Genomic DNA, 10,000 nt, shown 5'->3' with positions numbered 1-10,000 from the left:
CCTGGAGCTTTCATAGTGGGTATCACCACTGCCCCGCCCCCCCAGCATCTTCCCAAGAGGACCACAACAGTGACATCACCAATGCCCCGCCCCCCCAGCATCTTCCCAAGAGGACCACAACAGTGACATCGCCAATGCCCCGCCCCCCCAGCATCTTCCCAAGAGGACCACAACAGTGACATCACCAATGCCCCGCCCCCCAGCATCTTCCCAAGAGGACCACAACAGTGACATCACCAATGCCCCGCCCCCCCAGCATCTTCCCAAGAGGACCACAACAGTGACATCACCAATGCCCCACCCCCCAGCATCTTCCCAAGAGGACCACAACAGTGACATCACCAATGCCCCGCCCCCCCAGCATCTTCCCAAGAGGACCACAACAGTGACATCACCACTGCCCCGCCCCCCAGCATCCTCCCAAGACGACCACAACAGTGACATCACCACTGCCCCGCCCCCCAGCATCCTCCCAAGACGACCACAACGCGATATTTTTTTTTCCATGATGGCGAAGGCTAGGCAAAGGCATGACCCGCCCCTCTCTGCCTCTGATTGGCTGACTGTACTCGGCTGCTCCCACCTTCTTTCCAGGCGAGCCAGAAGTATCTCAAACGTGAGCAGCAGGTGCAAAACAATCATTAAATCAACAAGCATGAGATACTTCATTATATGGAACGTTACAATTGCAAACCCTATATCTGAGTTATTTCGGCCTACTAAGCCTATTGCACAGATGTGTAATTTTTTCTTGTCATTCCAAATTTAATCACATTGTTGCTCTGATTAAGTAGAAGTACAGTTATTTGTGTAAAAAAAGACTGGTAAAGCAGAAGTACTGATTCAACCTAATTACTCAAGTAAAAGGAAAAAAGTACAGGCTCTGAAATGTACTCAAGTATAAAAGTAAAAGGTTTTCTGTGCAAGGCGAATAGAAACTCACGTCATATTAATATAATTCAAATACTATTCAACTTAAAAGGTCCCTTCAAAACATATTTTAAGATGCATAAAGACTAGACTTTAATCTTCTAGTCTTAATCACTATGACCCACTAGCTCAGAGAGTTGGTTTGCTGTCTACCAGTTTGGCGCCTGTGGGGTTCAGCCTCAGTGACTTTTGAGGTTGTGGGTTCGATCCTCAGTCAGTTTTGAATGTCGACAGCCAGAGGAAATAGTCATTTAAAGCCCTGAGAAAACCTCATTCAATCAGTCTGACTTGGTGGCACAGTGAGTAGGTTTGCTGCCCAGCAATATTGAGACCTCAGCCACTTTTGCGGTCGTGGGTTCGAGCCTCAGTCAGTTTTGAATGGTGACAGGCAGAGGGAAGAGACAAGAGCGCCCGGAGAAGAGCTGTGAGTGTGAAGGGCAGCTGGTGGTGTGAAGGAATAATACACACAGTGACACTGGGGCCAGAGGTTGTGGGTTCTAATCCCGTTCAGCTGGCACTGCCTGGATCCAAGGGGGGGATGTTCTCCCCCCCGGACCTCTGCAGAGACATGAGCAGAGGGTTATGAGACAGAAAACCACAGAGAGCTGACATTTTACCAACATGGGAAGTACATTTTATCTTCGATGTTGTGCTAGGCTGCCGCTAGGCGTAAAAATAACTTTTTTGAAAAACTGCTCTAGACTCAGTATATGACATGTCTGGATCTCTTTGCAGTCTGTCCAAAGTGTCCATTTCTGTGGATCTGTTGGACGCGCTGTGTCGCTCTGTGTATCTGCCTGTAGGAGGCGCTACGCTGGTGATGTTAAAAACAGGGCAGTGCTGTAATATGTCTCCTCCATCGGGAATCGAACCAACAGTCTACCTGTCAGACAGAGACAGTGACACAGCCGCTCAGCTGACTGAGCTATGAGCTGTTGGGATCTGTCTGATTTCTACACACTGTATTCACACTGACAATAACACAGAGCATAAAGAGTGAGACAGGTGAGATTTGTACCAGTGAGTTGAGCTAGAGTCAGGGACTGACTAGTCTCCTTCATCAGCTTATTTCTATCAGTGTTCAAACTACTGGTGATGATAAAGAAGGATCACTGCTGCAGCTTGAGTACTTTTTAAGAAATTGCCTGATGCTGGGATTGAACCAACAACCTTTGCATATCACACAACATTCACATGTTTATCTGAGTGAGCTATAACCCACTTTCCCTCTTGCTCTTATCATATTTAGTCAACCTCATCCTGATTTTATTTAGTCAAGTTTTCATCAACTAAGTGTCTAAGTATTTTCATCTCATCTTAGTCAAATAAAACCGTAACCATTCATTAGAATTTCCAAACTTATTGTAAAGATATATTAATCTGTTATTCTGGAATTGTTTTAAGGTTTGAATGTGCAATACAGACACAGATGTTTAACTTCTTCTTCTCTTCTGATTGGATCTCTTCCCAATTCGTCCCTCCCTAACATTTTTAGTCTAGTTTTCACCAGTGAAAATAGGTAGTCGACTAACATTTTTCCTCATAGTTTTCGTCTACGAAATCAACACTGCTATGGATGCATGTCTCCACCTAGTGGTGCACTCATCTTCCAAACTCACACACACTTTTCCACAACTACACCATGTATCTGAAACAATGTTTACTTACTGTCAATCTCATCAAGGTTTCTGAAGACCATCTCCACGTGATCCCACTCCATAAAGCTACATTTCCTAATGAAGGGCTGGGCAAACACCACATACTGATACATATTTCAATTCAAATACATGTCACTCTTGTGTTAGAATGAGTAAATGGGCATTGACACTGTTTTTATATAACCCTTGATCAATTCTCATTAATCTTTTATCTTTTCTTTTTTATTTGTCTGTTGGCTACATACGTGCACTGCCAAGAGTAGCGGCAGCATTAATAACCAGAGACCAGACTATATCAAAAACATAAAACACACAGTGGCGGTATTCATGCATGCCAGCAAGCGAAACTGCTGTCTGTCTGACCACAGACGGGAGAAAGAGACGCAGGATAGCCAAGCGAATGTGATTGGATGAACGTTTGACGCTAGGCCAATCACAGGCAGAGAGGGTGCCTCCAGCCTTCGCCATCATCCGGAAAAAAATATCGTGACCACAACAGTGACATCACCACTGCCCCGCCCCGCCCCGCCCTGCCCCCCAGCATCCTCCCAAGACGACCACAACAGTGACATCAAGCACACAGGAATACATATGCATATACATATACAATACATATCAGAGACACAACAGGTTGGCAACTACATGGAGGCCATGGCTGCCGTTGCTCCTCCCTCTGGCCGTGATGCCCTGAGATCACCTAAGGCCACCTTGGCAGTGCCCTGCTAGCAGCCTGCTACTGTCAGTTGCTTTAAAAGCATCAGTGGTCTCAGTTTAATGTAACTGCCCTATGCAGAGGATGTGTCAGTGGATCATTTTAACACACGTTTCAGCAGCTCTGCCCCCTATCTGTATCAGCCCACAGCTCAGGGCCTGCAGTGTCTCTCCCTTAGACGAGGAAAATCAACTACAATACATCGCTATGTGTGAGCGTGAAGATGAAGCTCACAATATGCAATACATTTCTGTCCAACAAAGCCATCCAACTCTGTTTATCGTCTCATTCTTTCAGTCACATTCAGTGATGTTGAACAATACATGATCACTTAGGACAAAAATAAATAAATACATAAATGAAATAAATAAATGAATCAATGAATCAATGAATGAATAAAAAAGAAGAATCTGATTCCTTTCTGAATGTGTAAACACAGATATTGTTGTGAATGTTGCTTCCCTGATGCCTATCTCCTCAATGTACAGTATTTTGCAGGCATCTTGTTCGACCACTGTTTGGTGCTGTTGTCTTACGATTATCCATCACCTCCTGGACCAGTGCTGAAGACTGGGTTGTGAATATAGACATGTGTGTAGGCTATACCGGACACGCATGCATGCACGCACACATGCGCACGCGCTCACACACACACGCACACGCACGCGCGCGCCTCTGTCTCCAAAAGAGCAAGCGTTTTCCCTCTCCTTCCTAACTGCCTTGCTCCTCACACTCCTGCCAAAATACCATAAGACAGGGTATAATATATATAATTATCCCCACTTACATTAGCCATTATGCCAGTGGAGCATTGCCTGCAGAATGACACACGACCTGTCAAGACTTCATTCACGCCATTAATAAGCGTCATTAGTGTCTGCTTTGAATACCCCTCTTGCACACTGCAGTCATTTCAACATGTCATAGATTTTAATTTGAGGGTAAAAATAGCTATGAGGATATTATGCACTCTCCCAGCCAGTCTTTGTGCTCTTCTGACGGGGAGGAAGTTCACAGTGTGACCTTGGGTTTTTTCTCCTTTTCTCCTTTTCTCCTGCTCTTTTAGTGCTGTGCCAGCTGCTGGAGCCCGGGCTGCCATGCTTTAGCGCGCTAGCTGTCCTTCCCTTTGTGGTGCCCGTCAACAGCATTCACAAAGCATTGAATGTTAAACCATTATTAGTATGGTCACAAAATGACATTGGAGCAATTGACCAGTATCCTGCAGCCTTAAATCAAGTCAGGTTGAATTGGCCTAAAATTATTTCACAGCACAGGATGCAATTAAAGAACTTTGGCCACATAATGTGTACTACTCACATAATAATGTGTACCTATAATAGGGGCCATTATGAGTGATTCATTGTACTAGACGGAACAGGTACAGCAGTGTATGTAGTCATTGCATGTACGTTTTAGACTTTACTTTTCACCCCTCAAGTGTGTATATATATATATATATATATATATATATATATATATATATATATATATATATATATATATATAGTCAGTCTCTCTGACTCTTGCTCAGTGAGATAAACTGCTGCTTGTAATGTAGTTGTTCACTGGTTCAAAGTCCACTTGTCAAACTCTTTATGCCTTCCATGTTGTTGTCAGTATGAAGACTTGTAGAAATCAGATGCTAACACCCACACTGAGGAACAGCTCAGCGGGATGAGCAGCTGTTTCTCTGTCTTCTGCATGACGGGCCGTCTCCCATCTCTTTAACATGGCTGAAAACAGACAGAGCGCCTCCTACAGACAGTCAGCCCGCCCTTCCCCGCCCAAGCCTCAGTCACTTTTGAATGGCAACAGCCAGAGGAAAGAGTGAAAACCAGGCTTAAGAATTCTGTTCTATAAAAGCCTTTATTTTTGTATTGACTATAATTGAGTGATACACTTTATTAAAACAATCATATTATATCAGAAGTTTTCTTTGTTTTGCGTTCACAGTGATGTCAGTTAGATTTGGTTAGGTCAGAGGTATGCTCACTACATCCATACATCTACCCTAACCCTTTTTTAACCCCAGGTGTGCATAAAATACAGGTTAAAAACTAAAAATTATATATCTATTTTTATTATAATAATTATCGGTTATATCGTATCGGTTATCGGCCAAGAAGAATATATTTATCGGTTATCGTATTGGATCTAGAAATCCATATTGTGCATCCCTAGTTGTAAGTTCTAACCTGGGATGTGCACGGACTGAAAAGTTATTTGTATTAGAATAAAAGTGGAAATAATCTTCTTTTAGGTTTTATTACACTTCTAATTAATTTGAGGATATTAAAGCAGGCTGCTAGACATAAACTGCTGGTGACGTTAAATACAGGGCGGTGCTGTAATATGTCTCCTCCATCGGGAATCAAACTAATAATCTAACCAACAATCCACCTGTCAGGTAGCGACACAGACACAGCGACTCATCCTGCTGAGCTATGAGCTGTATGAGAGTTCACCTTCTGAATTCTCACACTGACAACAACACGGAGAGCATAAAGAGTGAGCTAGGTTTGAATTGAATGAGTGAGCAGCTGTTTATCTGACTGACAAACAGCTGTGTCTAAGCTGAGTAACAGCTGATAAACAGCTGACTCTAAGCTGAGTCTTAGACTGACTAGACTTCTACATCAGCTTATTTCTATCAGTGGTCAAACTACCGATGATGATAAAAACAGCATCACGGGTGGTGCCTGAGGCAGGGATTGAACAAACAACCTTTGAACATCACAACATCCACAGGTTTATCTGTGTGAGCTACAGCCCACAGGCATGACATGGTGATTGGTAGTAGTTGTCAGTTTGTGATATGGTTTTTCCACAAAAAAGGTGCACATAATGCGTAAAAGCTGAGGGAGCGCGAGACAAGAGAGACAAACAAACAAGGTTACAGCATATTTGTCTGTCATGCATTCAAATTAAAGTAACTATCCTGTTTTGAAAATGTAAGGAGTAGAAAGTACAGATATGTGTGTTAACACATTCACTGCCAGCCGTTTTTTTTTTACTGTAGGTAGGTTCTGCCAGAGGGTTTTTTTGAGGATTCTGGCTCATCTTTCAAGACCCGAGGATTCTTTTCTGCTAAGATTTTGTGAACACACAATATCTCAAAAGAACTAATAGAATGTGTGCTTTCTCTGTCTAAAAGAGTTAGTTTGTAGAGTTAGTATGTTATGTAAGCATTAGCAGTTGAATACAGCATGGTTTCAGCGTCAGAAAAATTATTCTGAGATAAACGGCTTTTTGTGAAATTCGATAGAACAGTCACTTTAACCATTCATTTTTGGCATCAGTAAGACGTCAGACATCTAAACAATAGTTTTGAACAGTAATTTCCTCCATAACAGCAGGAAACCCCCCTCTGCTTCCAACTCCTCCCTCCGTGTGTGTTCTCCTCCTGCCTCCCTGGCTCTGCAGCGGGCGTGTCACAACGAAGTTGCTGCTGCTGCTGTGCCTGTCTGCGCAGCCGCTCTTTGAGGAAGTCTGGGTGGACTCGCTCGTTTCTTGGAGTTTTGGTTGAGAGCTTTGATGAAGCTTTTGCGATTCTGGTCATATTTATGCTGCGTGTTTCAAAGTGTGCATCCAATCTATTCTTGGAACCCCCCACCGTTGCCACCGCTGTGCATCAGCGCGAAAGTGAAAGCGTTTTCGCCATCAATTTTACAGTATGAGAACGGCTTCCTCGCGCTTTTCCCTCCAGTTTTGGGTCGCCTCTTTCTACTGTGGAGAGACATGTCGCCACTCAGTGGGTCGGTAAAATAGATTATACACATTCAATACCTCCAATTCTGGTATAGGAGACGTAAAAGGGTTAGATCAACGTCCCACCGTCAAAAAAAAGAAATCGATTTTTTTGACGTAAAAACACGTCATTGGCAGTGAACGGTTGGATTTTGTTTGACGTAAAAACACGTCATTGGCAGTGAACGTGTTAAAATGTAGGGAGTAAAAGTAAAAAGTTGTCAGAAATGATGTAATGTGGCAGTATATATAGCCATGGTCAGCGCGTCATCATCCTCTCCCTGATCGTTCACCTCAGTGGTGGATGTACCTGGGCTGATCGTCTTCTCTGGAGCTGTGTTTGGCCCCGCCCACCTCCCCAGGCCCCACCCACCTCCCCCAGTCCACCACCACCCACCTCCCCAGGCCCCACCCACCTCCCCAGTCCACCACCACCCACCTCCCCAGTCCACCACCCACCTCCCCAGTCCACCACCACCCACCTCCCCAGTCCACCACCCACCTCCCCAGTCCACCACCACCCACCTCCCCAGTCGACCACCAACGTCTTGACTCCTGAAGAATTCTCTATCCTAGACTGTGCAGATGCCCTCCTCTCTCACCACAAGAAGAGGGTCATCTTACCACGGAGTCATTACGCCAAAATTAGTCGCCATTCTATTTGTGAATAAAACTTGCTTGACAAATTTGACCCACTGGTCTCTCATGATTGAAATATATTCTTTAACCTGCACTGCAGCAGTTTGATATACTTTTGATATATATATTCCTTTGGGGAGACACTATGGGATAACAAATACATATTTTTCCTTATTCTCCTCCTCATGCCCTCTTTTGAATGCTGATACCGTGTTTAGAGAAAGTGTGTTTGTGTGTGTGTGTGTGTGTGTGTGTGTGTGTGTGTGTGTGTGTGTGCGTATGTGTGCGCGTACGTGCGTGCGTGTGTGTGTGTGTGTGTGTGTGTACACGCGTGCACATTTCTGTGTATCTCAAAGGGTGTGTTCTTGTTACAATGTGTTCCAGTGTGTGGTGCTTCACCTCAGGAATGAGAGACACAGGGGACTGCCACAGGTATGGTGTGTGTGTGTGTGTGTGTGTGTGTGTGTGTGTGTGTGTGTGTGAGAGAGAGAGAGAGGGAGACACTGTCCCACATGTACAATGGTGTGTGTGTGTGTGTGTGTGAGAGAGACACACAGAGAGAAACTGTCCCACAGGTACGCTGGGGTGTGTGTGTGTGTGTGTGTGTGTGTGTGTGTGTGTGTGTGTGTGAGTGTCCCACAGGTACAGAGTGTTTGAGCCTCCTGACAGGCTGTGTCTTTGATCGTCGGTGAGTCAGTCCTTGTTTGCCTCGCCTGTGTGCAACTGCTGTAGGGGCTAATTAACCAATGAAAAGACTTAATCACTAGAGCCTGCTGTCAACTCTCCACCTTGGCTGGCTTTCAGGAGTCTCTCTGAGAGAGACGGGGGAGACGGGGGAGTTAGGCTGCTGCATCATGGCACTTGAAAGAGACTTGTTTGTTTCGTTTGTTCTGCAGTAAGTATGTCGCGTACGAGCACAAATCAAATGATGAAATGACAGATTGACTCTGTAATTAAGCGCACACATGATGTGTGATAGGTCGTCGGTAAGAAACACGCATAAGAGGGGAGGGGCATGCTGAGGAAGAATTGAAAAAAGGAAAACATAGCCATTAATTCTGGGCAGTGACCCTTTTCAACACCCCCTCCCTCCTCCTCCTCCTCCTCCTCCTCCCCCTGAACCCATCTCCAGCTGAGACAGGAAGGGGCAAATGAGGAGATGGACAGGGTGGGGTGGAGGAATGGAGTACCTTCATGAGCAAGATTTTGGGAGAGAATAACACAAGAGAGAGGAGAGGAGCAAGGAGAGGAGATGATGGGGAACGAGGGCTGACTCCTCCACATAAAGCTGCAGGAGAAGCCTCCCCTGTTGTCCCATGCAGCTCCAACATGGCCTCTCCTCCTCTAGCTCCGCCCTCCACTCACCTCCTGTCATGGCCTCTCCTCCTCTAGCTCCGCCCTCCACTCACCTCCTGTCATGGCCTCTCCTCCCCTAGCTCCGCCCTCCACTCACCTCCCGCCAGCCAATGGCCTCTCCTCCTCTAGCTCCGCCCTCCACTCACCTCCTGTCATGGCCTCTCCTCCTCTAGCTCCGCCCTCCACTCACCTCCTGTCATGGCCTCTCCTCCTCTAGCTCCGCCCTCCACTCACCTCCTGTCATGGCCTCTCCTCCTCTAGCTCCGCCCTCCACTCACCTCCTGTCATGGCCTCTCCTCCTCTAGCTCCGCCCTCCACTCACCTCCCGCCAGCCAATGGCCTCTCCTCCTCTAGCTCCGCCCTCCACTCACCTCCCGCCAGCCAATGGCCTCTCCTCCTCTAGCTCCGCCCTCCACTGACCTCCCGTCAGCCAATGGCCTCTCCTCCTCTAGCTCCGCCCTCCACTGACCTCCCGTCAGCCAATGGCCTTATGGTCCTCATGCTGTCATGGCTGCTAACCTCTGGCATCCAGCAAACAAGTGTTGCCTAACATACACAAACCCGTGTCCCTGTGTGTGTGTGTGTGTGAGTGTGTGTGTGTGTGTGTGTGTGTGTGTGTGTGTGTGTGTGTGTGTGGTGTGTGTGTGTGTGTGTGTGTGTGTGTGTGTGTGTGTGTGTGTGTGTGTGTCTGTGTGTGTGTGTGTGTGTGTGTGTGTGTGTGTGTGTGTGTGTGTGTGTGTGTGTTTTTTAATTGGTGTGTGTTGCCAGGCAGCTGCTCAGAAGTGTGATCTCTGTCTGTCTCCATGCAGATGTGTCTTCACAGCAGCCCTCTCTCCTTCAGGTCCTACTGGATGTCAAAAAGGCAAGTTTGTCTGAGTGGGAGGAAGCTGATAGCATGATGCTGTCAAGTGAAAATGGTGCAAATCAAATTTTGACGTTTTCTTTTCTTTTCTTTGAT

The 10,000-nt window shown here is 46.0% G+C and overlaps 1 protein-coding gene across 1 annotated transcript in view; it reads left to right on the top strand.

The window, feature by feature from the left end:
* Positions 1–10,000, top strand: part of foxp4 (forkhead box P4) — a gene marked incomplete at its 5' end in the record, with an annotated part of 55,723 nt that overhangs the window by 6,760 nt on the left and 38,963 nt on the right. Inside the window, 2 exons of the mRNA XM_083661975.1 lie at positions 99–385; positions 8,071–8,123. Coding sequence (XP_083518101.1) covers positions 99–385; positions 8,071–8,123 — 340 coding nt within the window. The remainder of the gene's footprint in view (positions 1–98; positions 386–8,070; positions 8,124–10,000) is intronic.

This window comes from Poromitra crassiceps (genome assembly GCF_964638095.1).
Source record: "Poromitra crassiceps genome assembly, chromosome: 27".
In the NCBI taxonomy this organism is placed as follows: Eukaryota; Metazoa; Chordata; class Actinopteri; order Beryciformes; family Melamphaidae; genus Poromitra; species Poromitra crassiceps.
Note: the sequence above shows the minus strand (reverse complement) of the source record. Positions and strands in the feature narration are given on the sequence as shown.